This window comes from Cotesia glomerata, linkage group LG1 (assembly GCF_020080835.1).
Source record: "Cotesia glomerata isolate CgM1 linkage group LG1, MPM_Cglom_v2.3, whole genome shotgun sequence".
In the NCBI taxonomy this organism is placed as follows: Eukaryota; Metazoa; Arthropoda; class Insecta; order Hymenoptera; family Braconidae; genus Cotesia; species Cotesia glomerata.
This window is the reverse complement of record NC_058158.1, coordinates 35,168,430-35,185,513: the sequence shown is the minus strand read 5'-3', so window position 1 is coordinate 35,185,513 and position 17,084 is coordinate 35,168,430. Positions and strand designations below refer to the sequence as shown.

At 30.6% G+C, this 17,084-nt stretch overlaps 3 protein-coding genes across 3 annotated transcripts; 1 reads left to right on the top strand and 2 right to left on the bottom strand.

Annotated features, from left to right (window-relative positions):
- Nucleotides 1-269: 269 nt before the first annotated feature.
- Nucleotides 270-5,975, bottom strand: LOC123264972 (claspin-like). The gene is made up of 5 exons (XM_044728525.1): nt 5,805-5,975; nt 5,311-5,712; nt 1,829-5,250; nt 617-820; nt 270-537 (listed from the first exon to the last, which is right to left on the bottom strand). The coding sequence occupies exons 1-5, from the start codon at nt 5,827-5,829 to the stop codon at nt 445-447; spliced, it is 4,146 nt and encodes a 1,381-aa protein (XP_044584460.1). The 5' UTR covers nt 5,830-5,975; the 3' UTR covers nt 270-444.
- Nucleotides 5,976-7,991: 2,016 nt separating this feature from the next.
- On the top strand, nt 7,992-9,734 carry LOC123268287. Its single transcript, XM_044733242.1, has 3 exons — nt 7,992-8,151; nt 9,130-9,237; nt 9,303-9,734. Exons 1-3 carry the CDS (start codon nt 8,100-8,102, stop codon nt 9,632-9,634), a joined length of 492 nt encoding a protein of 163 aa, XP_044589177.1. The 5' UTR covers nt 7,992-8,099; the 3' UTR covers nt 9,635-9,734.
- Nucleotides 9,735-14,298: 4,564 nt separating this feature from the next.
- Nucleotides 14,299-16,364, bottom strand: LOC123268262 (actin, muscle). Its single transcript, XM_044733208.1, has 3 exons — nt 16,208-16,364; nt 15,731-15,880; nt 14,299-15,656 (listed from the first exon to the last, which is right to left on the bottom strand). Exons 2-3 carry the CDS (start codon nt 15,854-15,856, stop codon nt 14,652-14,654), a joined length of 1,131 nt encoding a protein of 376 aa, XP_044589143.1. The 5' UTR covers nt 15,857-15,880; nt 16,208-16,364; the 3' UTR covers nt 14,299-14,651.
- Between the last annotated feature and the right edge of the window lie 720 nt (nt 16,365-17,084).

The following is a 17,084-nucleotide window of genomic DNA, read 5'->3' as shown; positions in this document are numbered from 1 at the left end:
ATGGCGGGGAACACGAGCTTCAGCCCTAGGCCAGGATGTGCATTATTGGATAAAGTTACATTAAACACACACAGCACGGATATTATTGTCTCTCTCCCATTCAATACGTTGTACAACATAATGTGCGTGATGTGTCTTCACTTCGCCTGGATATATATATATATATATATATATATATATATATATATATATATATATATATATATATATATATATATATATATATAAGGAAAATTCAGTTTCATTAATTATTCACTGCGTCTATCTGTATTATCATGAAATTCTCGTGAAAAACAACCCACCAAGTTTATATGTTTGAAAATACTTTTCATATTATTATTCGCGATACTAAAATACTATATTTACATTATGATTATTATATATATATATATATTTAAATAATTGATAATTGACGTAATGCACGAGGTAATTATATGTACATATTTAAAATAGTTTTTTCTTGGAGCTAGGATTTTCGAGCTTAGTCTTTTTTGCCAGCTTTGGCGTGTCGCTGGCAGCTGATTTGCGTTTCCGTCCCTGGAAAATTAAATTAGATAAGTTTTTTATTCAATAAACTAGATCAATTTTTTTTGTAAAGAATAAAATATTTTTTTACCTTTTTGTCATCACTTTCGAGATTTTCTGCCTCTGTATCAGCAACTTTTCCTTTGGAATCGTCAACAGAAGGACTCAAATGCGTGAATAAAAAATGTTTAGAGTGATTTGAAGTCAAAGCGTTGTCTGATTGTTTAATAACTTGGGCTAATTTTGCCAGAGCTTCATCTCCACGGGCTAAGAATGAACCTCGTTTCATCGCATTCTAAAAAATAAAAAAAAAATAAATAATTTATGACTATCAACCTTGCAGTCACTACGTGACTGCCGTGAATTGTGAATTATAAATAAATAAAATTTTGCAATATTAAATAATGATTTAAAATTTCATTGTACTTTATTAAATATTGACATTTTTTAAGATATAAGCTCATCCCGATGTTACACTCATCAAGAGCTTTCATTTGAGTACCCACATCAATTTTTCATATATTTTTCATATATACATATATATTAATATATAAAATATATGAAAAATTGATGTAGGTACTTAAATGAAAGGTCTCGATGAGTGTAATGTCGGGATGAGCTTATATCTTTAAAAATGTCATTAGTTGACAAGATAGCAAAGTCAGTTCTTAATTATTGACATTTTTTAAGATATAAGCTCATCCCGACATTACACTCGTCGAGACCTTTCATTTGAGTACCCACATCAATTTTTCATATATACATATATATATATATAAATATATAAAATATATGAAAAACTGATGTGGGTACTCAAATGAAAGGTCTTGATGAGTGTAATATCAAGATGAGCTTATATCTTTAAAAATATCAGTAGTTGACAAGATAGCAAGGTCAGTTCTTAATTATTGACATTTTTTAAGATATAAGCTCATCCCGACATTACACTCATCGAGACCTTTCATTTGAGTACCCACATCAATTTTTCATATATACATATATATATATATATATATATATATATATATATATATATATATATATATATATATATATATATATATAAAATATATAAAAAATTGATGTGGGTACTCTAATGAAAGGTCTCGATGAGTGTAATGTCGGGGTGAGCTTATATCTTTAAAAATGTCAATAGTTCACAAGATACAAGATCATTTCTTAATTATGTATCTAGAGATAGAGCATTTCCGAATGCAGCCTAAATATATAAAATACACAAAATTTTTCTTATTCTCTTTATAATATAGATAATTTTTAATAAAATAAATTATTTTTTACTTACATGTAAAAGTTTAGACTTTTCAGAAACAGGGGTTCCCATCAACTCCGTGACAGCGCGAGGAATAATAGGTTTATCAACAACACCCTCAGCACTCTGCTGTTCAATCGAAATTTTTCTTTTTTTAACGACCTTCATACCTAGTTTAAAAAACTGCCCCCCTAACCCTAGCTCATTTTCCAGCGAATCATCCGTGGACTTCATTTTTTCCTCCAAAAACTTTTCTCTCTCCAACCTCATCTTTCGCCACTCAATCTCATTAGCCAACTCATTAGGATCCGCAGGATTATCATCATCTTCCTCATTCTTCGGGCCTTCCAAAAAGTCATCGCCAATTTTATCAATATTTTTCCACTTGAACCTTCTCTCTCTACCCGAGCCATCAGTATGCAAATCACCGTCCTCAAAAAGTAACTCCTGAAGCATCCTAACGTCTCTCTGATCGTCATCTAGAAGCTGCCTGGCGTGTATTTTACCCAACTGATCCTTCATTAGATTCTCATCGATATCTTCCGCGTCACCCTCTTCTATTTCAAATTTGTCTAAATCTTTTTCATCCTCATCCTCAGATCCCCACTCGCTCTCACTCAGCTCAGCCTCAGCTTCCAGGAAATTAGCCGCGACTTTTTTTATCTCTCGCTTCGGAACAACAACAACCTCATTTTCTTCCGAATCATAATCAATAAATTTCTCCTCATCACTCTGATCGACTTGTTCTTCATCAGTAAAATTATCTTCATCCTCATCATCAGACAAGACTAATTTTTTTATTTTCTTCTTCTTCTTTAACACCTTCTTCTTCCCTTTACCCCCTTCTACCTCATCCAAATCATCACCTTCCGACGAAGAGGAAACTATTTTAAGCGGCATCCTCAAAATTTCCTCCTTTTTTCTATCCTCCTCCTTCTCTTTTTCTTTAAAAACTTCCTCGACCTTTTTTTTAACCACCTCAACACCATTCTGTGAATTTTCATCAAACCGCAAACAAATATCCTGTGAAGACTCGTCAACATTATTCACACTCTGCGATCCGTAATCCGGACTAGTAAATGTACCAGAGCACAAATTAATAATCTGTGAATCAGTTATTGGTTTTTTATTCGCTGAATGATCAATTAAACCACTCAATCGCGGATTACTGGCCTGGGTATTTCCATCGGTAAATTTTCCCGAGCATAAATTCATCAATTCTTCATCAGTGACGGGCTTGCTCTGTACCTCAAATAATTTCCCGGGCGATTCAGTTATGCTCGGCGTGAACTCGATATCCCAGTTGTTCAGCTGGCTCGGCAGCGATCGAACCGGAGACTCGGGAATTCCTTGAGTTGATTTACTTCCTACAACACTGGACAGCGTTTCACGTAATTGAACTGTCTCCGGACTGGGACTAGATTGTCGTTGTCCTGCTGGGATTTCTCGATCATCAAAATCTTCAAAGATATCAACATCAGTCCTAGTTCTCTCAAAAACTTTTTTTGGTTTAGAATTTTCAGTATCAGAATTAGAATCGTTAGAATCATCCAGCGCGACAATTCTGCTGAATCTTTTGCGACCTTGAGTACTTTCCTCCTCCTCCTCCTCCTCCTCTTCCTCATTCTCTTCACCTTCATCTTCATCCTCATCATCACTAAGATAAATTTGATCCTCCTCACTGACCTCAGCTTCGTCATCACCAAAAGCGCAACTAATTCGTTTGTCCTTCATCAAAACATCATCTTCCTCCAACTCTTCTTCTTCCTCATCAATATCCATAATTTCTTCCTCTACCTCCTTCTCACCCTTATCCTTTTCTTCTCCCTCCTCCTCCTCTTCCTCATTCTCCTCCTCATCATCACCCACCACATCCTTCTCCTTTCTTACCCATTCCTCATGTCTCTTATCAGCCATCTGCTTCTTCAAGTCTTCCTTAAGTCTCACCAGCTTAGCTCCCGGCTTGTTCAACTCAGGATCATTGACATTACTCGCGACATTCTTATACGCCAAGACATCCTTCGTAACTTTTAACCCAGTAGCCGTGACTTCAGTCTGCAGAACAGTAACCTCAGTATTGACATTACTTGGCTTACTTCCCGCGTGCTTGGACAGAAACCGGTCTAACAAATTATCAATCGCTTCTTTATTCGGCTTCATTTCTCTAGTAAAGTCTATCATCATTCCCGGAGCGCCGCGAATTTTAGGCTTCAGCTCAGCGAAATTCATCAGCGTTTTCTTTTTATCCACCGGAGCAGGGATATTTTTTTCAACTTCTTTTACTTCTGACACAGGCTCTGAGTTTCCAGGCTCTGACCCGTTACAAAATAAATCAACTTCGTCAATAATTGATGTCTTGCTAATAGAGCTCAAGCTTGAAATATTTTCCGTTGATTTAACGGCATTTAATCTGTCATTTACGTCCCCGTTAAAAGCCTCACATTTGTCAAGCTCTTTACCATCACTTTTATCGGATTGCGAGTTTAAATCCTCCAATTCAAAATTACCATCGCATTTATTACCCTCTGTTTCTGTTTTATCATTTTCACCCGACAAAACAATAGTATCTTCCTCGCTTTCCGTGCTAGTGCTAATTATTTTCACAGCATCCAAAACAGCTGGGTCAGTTAATTCAAGACTAGAAAATTCGTTGCTTTCTTTCGACAAAATTACACTTTCTTGACTATCAAGCTTTTCATCTAGAATACTTTCTAAATGATTTTCACAGCTAGACTCTTTAAGTAATTTATCCTCGCTACCAGAGCTTAAAGAAATTACACCATCGCTCACTGATTGTGACTGTACCCCCAAAGATTCACTAGAATCATCATTGAATAATTGTCTAGTAACATGTTTAACTGCATCTTGATCAATTCCATCCGATTTATCTCCACTCAAAGCTTGAATTTCTGACACACCATCACCATTATCTTCAACCTGACCAGCATCAGCCGCATCAGCTGCATCACCAGAATCTTCATCAGATTCTGACTTATAAAACAGCTCAGCCTCTCGTTCCTTCTCTTCCAAGGCTCTGCTCACAATCTCCGCGGACATCTTCATCCTAGCAAAGGTCGAAGTCGCCTGCGGAAGCACCGGAGCTATTTTTTTTCTATTAAGAAACTCCTCAAGAGTTCGCTGACGTGGCCGATGATAAGGCAAAGAAACAGGCGCTTCCCGAAGCAGCCTCTGAGTCTCGCTGTGAATTTGCCTCATAGCTTCATCTTTAGCAGACCTTTTAGACCCGGTTCTCTTTTTCTCCTTCTTAGGTTTCTTCGTTTTACCAATTTCTTCTTTCTCATCATCGCTGTCAGCTAAAATCCGAGGACCAACTGACTTATTGACAATTTCTTCTTCAGAATCTGAATCAACTAATTCATTCAATCGCTTGGATCTATTTACAGCTTCCAAATCTTCATCAGAGTCACTTTTATCATCATTAATTTTATTTTTTCTATTTACAGCTTCCAAATCTTCTTCAGAGTCACTCTTATCATTGTTAATTCCAGTTTTTCTTGGAGAATCATCGCTTGAGTCACTATTAATTCTCAAACGAGATTTAGCCTTTGATTTTATTGGACTCGCTTGAGTACTCGAACTAATTGTCACTGAATTTAATTTTTTAGGCTCATCATCATCAGAATCACTGTCAACTAAAATTCTCAGTCTTGTAGCAGCTTTTTTTTTGAGATATTCTTCAAAATTAACTTTATTTCTATCTTCTACATCACTGGAGTCTGAATCCACCTCTGAATTTTTTTCTTTATTTACAGCTGGATCTATTTCACTGGCTTCACTTGTTGAATGCGCTTTCTCAATAGCACTTTCTTTATTTACTAAATTTACCGTATTGATATTCTCCTCTGATACATTTTCAGATAAATCAGTATTTAAAATTGGGTCATGCATTTTTTCATCTAAAAAAAAATTAAATAGTTTATTAAATAAATAATAAATGAATAAATAAATAACACAGGTTTTTTATTGTTGAATAATTAATAATGCTTACCTGAATTGTCAGAATTTTCGTCCATATTTATTATACCAATACTTACAATTTTATTTATTGTTATTTCATTAATTATTTTTTTATTAATTAATTTATTTTTTTTAGTGCACTAATAAACAATAACAAACCACAAACATTCATCACACAGTCAGCTGAGAAAACGCGCCAAAACTCACGAGTCTAACCTACTTTCTGGAGATTTTTCGGTAAGTGGTGACATCTTTATTTAAAGTTTAGTTGGTAAGATAAATTTCTTCTTAGAGTGGCGCTCATAGCTGCCGTTAAAAAATGTATTTATATATTTGAATTTATGAGAATAATATCAAAAATTTAATTAATTCAATAAAGAATGATTGAAAATTATGCCATTAAAAATAGCAGTCATTAGAGGATTTTTTTTATCAAATAAATTTGTTTCAAAAAATTATTTAGAAAAAATATGAAACTATAATTAGCCGACTGCGAAAAATTTTTATTTTTTTTTTATTAATTAAATTAGCAAAAAAAAAAAATATTTTTAAAAAATTGCACGTATAGTTTTTCAAATTTTTTGCATGTAGAATTTTTTCTTTTAATTTTTTTTTAATAATTTTATTTATAAAAAAAATTCTGAAAATTATCAGTTGTTTGCTAATTTTATTTTCATAAAAAAAAATTGCATTTTTTATTTTTTTAAATTTCTACATGTCAATTTTTATTTCTAATTTTTTTGCCATAATTTATTTGTTAAAAAAAATTCTAAAAATTATTTAATATCTGCTTAATTTATTTATGACATTAAAGTTAGCAGTCACTAGAGAATTTTTAGATTTTTTTTAACAAACAAATTTGTTCAAAAAAATTACTTTTAAAAAATTGCATTTTTTATTTTTTTAAATTTCTACATGTCACTTTTCTTTTTTCTAAATTTTTTGCCATAAATTATCTAAAAAAAAAATTCTAAAAATTATTAAATATCTGCTAAATTTATTTTCATTTGAAAATTTTACTTTTAAAAATTAAATTAAAAATTTTCTCAATAAAATTATAGAAAAATTTGATGATTTTTCTATCCAGCAATTTTTATATGTTTGATATTTTTTTATCAGCATTTTTGATAATAATGATAAAAAATTATTTGAACTGTCAAAATAATTTCAAAAAAATATTTACAAATAATAATGATAATAATTATGAAAATAAAATTAGCAGACACCTGACAGATTTAGAATTTTTTTTTTTAATAAAATAATTACAAAAAAAATTAAAAGAAAAAATTGGACATGTAAAAAATTTGAAAAATTATACGAGCAATTTTTTAAAAATATTTTTTTATTGCTAATTCAATTAATAAAAAAAAACTGAAAATTTTTTACTGTCGGCTAATTTTACTTTCATTAATAATTATATAAAAAAATAATTAAAAACTTGCGGTAAGCTGCCAAATTTCCAGATCAGCATCAGGTTCCATGGCTCCAAGCTCCAGATCTCCAAAAAAATACTAGACACCTAAATCATAATTATTAATTATTATTAAATATTAAAAAAAAATTAACTTAAAAAAATAATTAAATGAAAAAAAAAAATTACTTTTTAAAAAATAAAAAACTTGAAATGTAATTTAATAATTCAGCTTGACAATTATTGACTTATATTAATTTAAACTTTTAAAAATTTAGTAATTTATAGAAATTATTAATTCCCGATACTTAAATAATTATTTCATGCATTATTTATAATTAATTTATTAATATAAAAGTCTTAAAAACATTAATTATTGCTCTGGTAACGAGAGACACCGCCGCGCAAGTGTAAGGTCTGAAGTGAGTGACTGAACTAGCTAAAATGGCGGCGCAGTGACTGCGCAGAAAAACCGAGGGAAAAATAACGTTTCTGATTGGTTGATTCAAAAGCGCGCGAATATTATTTTCAACCGTCGTTTTTAAAATGTTTTTATATAAAAGTATAAATTATTTTATCATTAAAATTATATTTATTATTTCTTCTCAAAAATATTTTAAAGTAATTAAATAATTGAAATTTTAAATCTAAAGATTTTTTTTTTTAAATATAATAAAATTTTTTGTATTTTTATGGACACATTTTCTATATATTTTTCCACCGATAATAAAGTGCTCTAATAATGTCTTAAGATAAAGTAATCACAATGGTAGTGTAATATATAGTGTTATTCCGTCAATAAAAAATCAGTTTATAGATAAGTTTTACGGTAACAACAGTGTAATTATAAAATAATTTGTTTTTACTGGTGAAGACGCTTACGAGAGTAATCAATAAATTTTTTGGGTCCAGAGAATGAATATAGCATTATGGGCTGGTTTTATAACAAGCCTGCTATTAATTTCAAGTAATATAATTTTTTTTTTTATAAATTATAAATTATAATTTATAAATTATAATTTATAAATTATAGTATAAATTATAATAATAATTTTTTAATTTTATTAAAAAGTTATTAATATTTCATTTAAAGAAACATAATAAATATTAAATAAGTTATTGAAATATTTAACAATTGATTCAATGTCTAAAATAATTTAAACTCTATTTAATTTATCACAATTAAAAACAGAATTTTTATTAAAACAAAAAATGATTTTACTTTTTGAACTTTTATATCTTGTGTTACTTTTTCATATATTTATATATTTTACTTTAATATATAAATCATATATTATTTATTGTATATCATCATTATAACTAAAATAAGAGCTTAAATATTTAGATTTCCTCTATTTTATAATTAATTTCATTTTTCGATCCCTAAAAATACTTTTAGTATAAAAATATATTTTTTTAAATTACTAATTAATTAATTAATTAACTAATTAATTACTAATGAAAAAAAATTTAATTTTATAACAAATTATTTTTAATAATATATTTATTTCTACTATTTCTAACTTTATAACGAATAAAGAAAAAAAAAATTGTATCATAATTTATATTTCTGATATTTCCAAGTAATTAATCATTAGTAAGAGATAAGGAAGTTATTTCAGTGTGGATCAAAAAATATTTCAGCGTTTAATGATCAAAAGACCTATTGACGCGCATTTCTAGGTAAAGGTGTCAATGTGTGACTAATTATTTGATAAATGATAAGAAATTATAAAAAAAAAATAAATAATATGACGTAAATTAAATTTACTCCGCTTTTAAACTTAGAAAAAAAATAAAAATAAAAATAAAAAATCAAAATAAAAAAATAAAAATTATATCCAGATAAAAATTTTTTCTTGATTAAAAATTTTCTTAGAATAAAAAATTTAAAATATTAATTTTTTTGACAGAAAATATTTTAAAATTAAATTATAAATTTTAGATATTGATGGAGGACGTGTAAGATATGGAGGTAAAATCCATTCGCGCCCCTTGACACATCACTATTCTTCACATCACAATACATATCATGCCGCACCGCCTAGCCCAGGTATGTATTTTTTAAAATTAATAAATAATTAATATTAAACATATTAAATCATTGTTATTTTTTAGTCGTTGTTGTTCCATCCAATGGCGGCTACCAGAAGCCCGGTTTTAAAAGCAGCCTCGCCTCTGGTTTTGGTCAGGGAGTAGGATTCGGAGTAGGCCAACAAGCTGTAAAGAGCGTCTTCGGTGATAGCAGTGGATCATCTCAAACAGTTAATCATGTATATACGAATCAAGCTGCTCCAGCTGTACTGGCACCATCCAGCGGACATTCTGTCACTGTTGTTCAGACGGAAGAAAAAAAAGAATTTCCCGTTATATATATCATCATAATTGTAATCGGCTGCATTGTTGCTTCTAGTGTTCTGTTTTTACTGATAAAACTTCTCATGAATTAAGATTTTAATTTTATTTACTGCTGTAATTTTATCAAAATCTATAATTGGTAAAAGAACAATTAAATATACAGCAATCATGAATTTAAATTAAACTGAAGACAATTAATTATTTTAACTTATAAAATTTTTAGAAATCGTTAGATTATGTTTTTATTGATTAAAATGAAAAGTTACGTTTAAATGTGTACTTTTTTTATAGTCTGGTATCAACAGACATCTGGGAATTTTTAAGATTTGTCTCAACTAAAGATTAGAAAAAAAAAATTTTTTTTATGCACGGAAAAAAGTAAACTTTAATAAATAACAGTCGATTTATAATAAGTAATGATCAACTGCTAAAAATTACCATTTCAAACAGTAAAATCGTGATTTTACTATTCACTTTATAATATTTATAGAAGAAAATACTATTTCAAACAGTAATATTCGCTATGTAAATGTCTAAAATGTTTAAGTATAATAATTAACTATTCAGACTTTGATATTCATCGTTTGGTAGCTAAATATGATCTTATGATATGTAAAAAGTATAAAATAAAGTTAGTAAATTTCTAATATAAGCAACGTCAATATTTACAAAGTAAAATGGTAAATTTTAAACGCAACGCTAAAAATTAAACTGTAATTATTGACTTGCTTGGACTGGCAAAATATATATTTTAAAAGTATAATTTTTACTGTTTGAAATGTAAAATTCTCCCAGAGTGAGACCCCCTTCTCTTTCATCTGAGTTCCCCTTCTCTTCATAATATCGACTATATATTGAAATGGCAATTTTTACAGTTTGAAACTGTAATTTTTTAAAATTAAATTCAATTGCTATCACTGTTTAAATTCACAGATTCGGTAGAATCTGGCGCCAAGTTCCGTTCAAACTGTTGTAAACGGAGCGCCAGACTACCGACTATGTTTACTGTAAGCAGAACGGTTTTTTGAGGCTGCGAAATTTTATTTAATTCTACGGTACTTTTTTTACCCAATTTGTTTATCATAACAGTAATTCATAATTTATTTCACCGTATTAATTAATTATATTCACTTATAACAATTTATTTACTTGAAATTATTAAATTTTATCAGCACATACTATAGCTCGCTCACAAATTTCGATCCTGACTTTTTTTGATGGAGAAAGGTCAGCGCCACAGACCAGATAAAATAAAAATGTGTAGTAATCCTCCTATAGATAAGCAACTACAGTTAAAAAAGTAATTCACAGCTTACATTTACGGCCGCCAGGGTGCACTGGAATTACATCTACATAAACTGTAGCTTCAAGGGGATAGTTTGCAGTAAAAAATGCAGTCAACACGAGATTTAAGTTGTTATCAATTGTAAATTTTCATTATAATTACAAAAAATACTAATCCGAACAAAACAGTTTCACTGAGTCGCGCCAAGTCCACGTTCATAAGACTATTAGAAAAAAATTTTTTTTCTTACAAAACATACAAAATAAAAAAATTAAAAAATCCAAGTAACCGATATGATTGTTTATGATTTTCGGAAATTAAAAAAAATTTTATTGTAAATTTAAAAATTAAAAAAAAAATTTTAGAACGTACTTAGTGTGCGTCATTGTGTATTTCAATTTTTTTAAAGTCCTAGTAAATAGATTTTACGAATTTCATCAAAGTAAAATATTTTGCAACCACGCACACCAAATACGTTCTAAAATTTTTTTTTTAATTTTTAAATTTACAATAAAATTTTTTTTAATTTCCGAAAATCAAAAACAATCATATCGGTTACTTGGATTTTTTAATTTTTTTATTTTGTATCTTTTTTTAAAGAAAAAAAAAAATTTTTTTTTTTCCTAATAGTCTTATGAACGTGGACTTGGCGCGACTTTTTACAGTGAAACTGTTTTTGTTCGGATTTAAGATACCAGTCTTAGGTATGAGAAATCAAACTCCAATGTACATACCTATTGCTAAATCTAACTTATCTCAGGCAGCGCCAATATATCGCATCTCTAATACAGTGAATCGCTTTTATCAATGGGAACCTGCACTTGATATGTTGAATTGTCCTAATGGCTATGTAACTGCGTTACTTGGCAAACTAGCAACTAAGTGGCGTTAAAGATGTGCAATTATGAATTAATAGTTAATAAGTAATGTTTAATAGGTAATAATTAATAAGTAATAAGCAATAATTACTCAGCAATTTTTATGAGTATAAATGAATGAAATCACTATGCTAGCTATAAGTCATCTTGTTATACATCAAAAATTTATTTTTCTTATGTACTAACGATTGTATTATTAACCCTGTTAATGGCCTAGGCTGTTGGGTTTGTTTATTGAAATAAAATAAAAATAAAATAAAATGAAATGAAAGAGTCGTTATTTACGACAGTGACGGCTACTAATCACTTATTTTGGATATTAAATTATAAATTGTGGCTTTTATATTTTCTACATTAAGTTATGTAATATTTATATTTTTGCCACCCCGATGTCCGCTTTACTGTTTGAAACTATAAAAATTAACCGGAATCCGAGTGAATATTACATTTTACTTTTTTCCATGTGGAAAAATTTTGAAAAGCTCTTAATATTATTTTTTATTATTATATCTTAATATAATTTTTTGAAAAATATTTTTTTTTAAATAAAAATAAACTGAAAATTATTGTAAAGAAAATTCAAAAAAAAATTTGACAAGTAGAAATTTTAAAAAGTTATAAATGTAATTTTTTAAAAATATTTTTAAAAATATCAGTATGAATATATTTTAAAAATTGTCAAATTTTCGCTGATTTCAGCATTGTAATTTTTAATTATTCGAATTTTTATAATTTTAATAAATAAATAATTTATTAAAAAGTCGCTTTCAATTAGTAAAAGAACAATCAAATATTCAGCAATCATGAATTTAAATGAAATTGAAGACAATTAATTTTTTTAATTTATAAATTTTTAGAAATTATAAGATTATATTATTGAATTAAATGAAAAGTGACGTTTAAATGTGTAATTTTTTGTAATACTGATATCAAAACAGACATCTAGGAATTTTTAAAATATTTCTCAACTAAAAATTAGTAAAAATAAATCTTTTTAAATAAAAATTTTGAAAAGCTCTCAATATATTTTAATGAAAAATATTTTTTTTTAAAATAAAGATAAACTAAAATTATTGTAAAGAAAATTCATAAAAAAATTTGACAAGTAGAAATTTTAAAAAGTTATGAATGTAATTTTTTTTTTAATATTTTTAAAAATTTCAATATGAATTTATTAAAAAATTTTTCAAGTGTTTGCTGATTTCAGCGTTTTAATTTTTAATTACTCGAATTTTTGTAATTTTAATAAATAAACAATTAATTAAAATTCGCTTTTAATTGATAATTTTTTTTTTTTAAATAAAAATCCCCCTCGAAAATTCATAGAATAATTTTACAAGTAGAAATTTTAAAAAGTTATGAATGTAATTTTTAAAAAATATTTTTAAAAATTTCAGTATGAATTTATTTAAAAAATTGTCAAGTGTTTGCTGATTTCAGCATTGTAATTTTTAATTACTCGAATTTTTATAATTTTAATAAATAAATAATTTATTAAAAAGTCGCTTTTAATTGATAATTTTTTTAAAATAAAAATCGCCCTTGAAAATTAAAAAAAAACGCAATAATTAGCACAAGTAATATATAAGTCTGCTCACACTAATACTAAGAGAATCTTTTTTCTTCAATACGACTAAACTATATTTTTTTTGGTAAGCGTTAATTTTAGCGAGGCGTAAGAAAATAAATGCGTGAGTTAGGTATCTTGTATGAGAAGCCATGTAAGGCCTGAGACAGCTGGTGGCTCTATATATCTGCTCTGTATACCGAAAGTTTGGGTATTTTCTTCTTGAAGCGTAAGTGTGAGTAGAGCTTGTCTGCATCTAGATATAATACATTAATACTAATCCTAATACCCAGACGAGACACACAGCTTCAGAATAAGTACCAGCGGGAAGAAACTATTTTTACTTTTTCTTAATTTGTCTCATGCTCTTGCCGGGTTTTCTTTTTATACTTTTTTCGCTCCGGGGGAATAGAGAAAGGAAGAACTTGTCGAAATAAATTTAATTGAGTCATATGGCAGGCACGTGCTACTATCACCCGGCGATCCGAGTCTCCCACAGGGTTATTATTAATAAAAATATTAAAACTACTCGCTGTTTGATTTATTTTTCTTCGTAATTAGTCACTTTTTTTATATTTTTATCAGCAGCCTTAGCCTGAAGAAGACGATCATTAAGAAGAAGAAGAAGAAGAAGAAGAAGGTCATTAAAATAATGAACTTAATAGACAATACTATTTATTATAATTATTATTGATAAGGATATGATAAGAAGAGCTGAGATAAAAATTGCCGGACAACAATATGAGCCGGCGATTAATAAAAATTAATTACTTTTACGTTTATTCCATTGAAGATGTTAATTAATCGATCGGATACTTTTTTACGACTTTAATTATTGACAATGATAATAATAATAGTAATAGTAATAATAATAGTAATATTAATATTAATTATAATAATAATAATGATAATAATTATAATAATAATAATAATAATAGTAATTATAATAATAATGATAATAATAGTAATAGTAACAGCAATTGAATGATTCGACAATAGTGAGGACTAAATAATAAATAATTAATGTTAATAACAAATAATCGTGTTGTATAAACTACAAAGTACATTACAGTCTGATAAATGTGTGTAATAAAGGCACTTTAATTTATTAATGATTTAATAATAATAATAATAATTTTATTTTAATGTATTTTGTTTGGTTTCTCGGTAATTAAAAATCCGTTTGTTCCTGTGGACTTTGTAGCGGCTGTTAAATGATCTGGATGAAGATCTGGTGATATGGTGTGCTTCTCTCCTCGGTACGATGATTCGATGATGAGTGTAAGGTGGAGCCAAGGTACCTTTAACCCCGGTGAGGCAATGCGTGATGGTTTAGGCGAAGTGGTTGTCGGTGGAGCTTTTTCTATTTAATGATTTGCTTAGAAGCATTTACGGTGGACGATTCCGGGACCGGATTCGTCGTACTCCTGCTTGGAGATCCACATCTGTTGGAAGGTGGACAGAGAGGCGAGGATGGAACCTCCGATCCATACGGAGTATTTCCTCTCAGGGGGTGCGATGATCTTGATCTTGATGGTTGATGGGGCGAGGGCGGTGATTTCTTTCTGCATACGGTCAGCAATACCTGGGTACATGGTGGTACCTCCGGAGAGGACGGTGTTGGCGTACAAGTCTTTACGGATGTCGACGTCACACTTCATGATGGAGTTGTAGACGGTCTCGTGGATTCCGCAAGATTCCATACCCAAGAAGGACGGCTGGAAGAGGGCCTCGGGACAACGGAACCTCTCGTTACCGATGGTGATGACTTGACCGTCGGGAAGCTCGTAGCTCTTCTCGAGGGAGGTGGAGGCCGCTGCGGTGGCCATTTCCTGCTCAAAGTCCAGGGCGACGTAGCAGAGCTTCTCCTTGATGTCACGAACGATTTCTCGCTCGGCGGTGGTGGTGAAGGAGTATCCTCTCTCGGTGAGGATCTTCATGAGGTAGTCGGTCAAGTCACGACCAGCCAAGTCCAAACGGAGGATGGCATGGGGAAGAGCGTAACCTTCGTAGATTGGTACTGTGTGAGAGACACCATCACCAGAGTCCAACACAATACCGGTGGTACGACCAGAAGCGTACAGAGAAAGCACAGCCTGGATGGCGACGTACATGGCTGGGCTGTTGAAGGTTTCAAACATGATCTGGGTCATCTTTTCACGGTTGGCCTTTGGGTTGAGTGGAGCCTCAGTGAGAAGAACTGGGTGTTCTTCCGGGGCGACACGGAGTTCATTGTAGAAAGTGTGATGCCAGATCTTCTCCATGTCATCCCAGTTGGTGATGATACCGTGCTCGATCGGGTATTTCAAGGTGAGGATACCTCTCTTGCTCTGGGCTTCATCACCGACGTACGAGTCTTTTTGACCCATACCCACCATCACACCCTAGTAATCAAACAAAAGTTTCTTTTAGTCCAAGCTCGGCTGTGTAAAATATAAAATAGTAAATTATAAATTACCTGATGTCTTGGGCGACCAACAATGCTGGGGAACACAGCTCGTGGAGCATCATCTCCAGCGAACCCAGCCTTGCACATACCGGATCCATTGTCCACAACGAGCGCCGCTACATCATCATCACACATCTTGATAGGTTTTTATAAAACTTTCTGGAAAATAAAAGAAGAAATTAATCCCGTCACTTTTTTCATTCACTCAGTATAAATAAAACCCAATTAATAATTAATTAATTTTCAACAATCATCCACTTCACACTAATTAATTAAAAAATAAAATAAAATAAAATTTTATTAAATTACAAATTTACAACCATTCTCTCACTCTCACTCTCAAAATTTTCACAATTAATAAAATCCAATGAGATTACTGCACAGAAAAATAATAGCACCTCACGTTTAAATAAAATAAAATAATAAATAAAAATTAAACAGATAATATTTAATTAAAAATTAACAAAGAAAGATTCAAGTCCGTACCGTGAGCAAAATTAAAATATCGGCGACGCGCTGAAGGCGTTCGTCTTGCAAGGGACCAAGAAACGAGTGTCGTTCTAGCAGCAGTGTGGGATCCCTTTATCCATATCGGTCCGAGCCAAAAATAGTTATCCGCCCCTTACATGGAAATCTACCGGTGTACACTCTCGGTCGTCGTCGCCGCCACCCGTCCGCGTACGCATTAGTAGTCATGGTCCTTACTCCTTACACATTAGTTCGCCCTAAGAGACCGTCGAGCATTTGACGAGCGACGTCGACGGCACCGGGTCCGGCGACGCCCCCCGAACCCAAATAAGGCGCCCGCTGCCCCACTCTACGCCAGAATTCTGCTCTCGAGCTCTCATCAGACAACAAACCAAGATCTAACATCTCCATCTTGAGATTGTGCCCTCTCACTCTTTCGCTTTACCCTCCGACCTCTTCCTCGGGAGCTTTATTGGTCCCAACAGCCTAATAGAAGCCTCTGCAAATAAGCCGCTTCGCTTTCTCCCTCTTAACCCTAGACTTGTCACCCGTATAGCGTGACGCCGCATAACAACTACTCAACCTATAGAGACTCGCTATAGTGCGAGCGAGAAACTAAAAAAATGGTCACCAGTCTAGGGTTAATTAGACACCACAAAGCCCCGATTTCCCATTGCATTGCTCTCGCGATCGCAAGCCTAAAAGCTCTGCTTATTCTCATTCAATACAAGCTTTCAAATTTCTTCTAAATAAATTTTTAAATTATTTTATAGAAAAATTAATCAGTTTTTTTTTAATTTTATATTTTTTGCGCGTTCAGAAAAATTTATTTTTTTTTTGTAAAAAAAATTTCATTCAATTTTTCTCGTTCAGAATTTAAAAAATCGGCTTATTA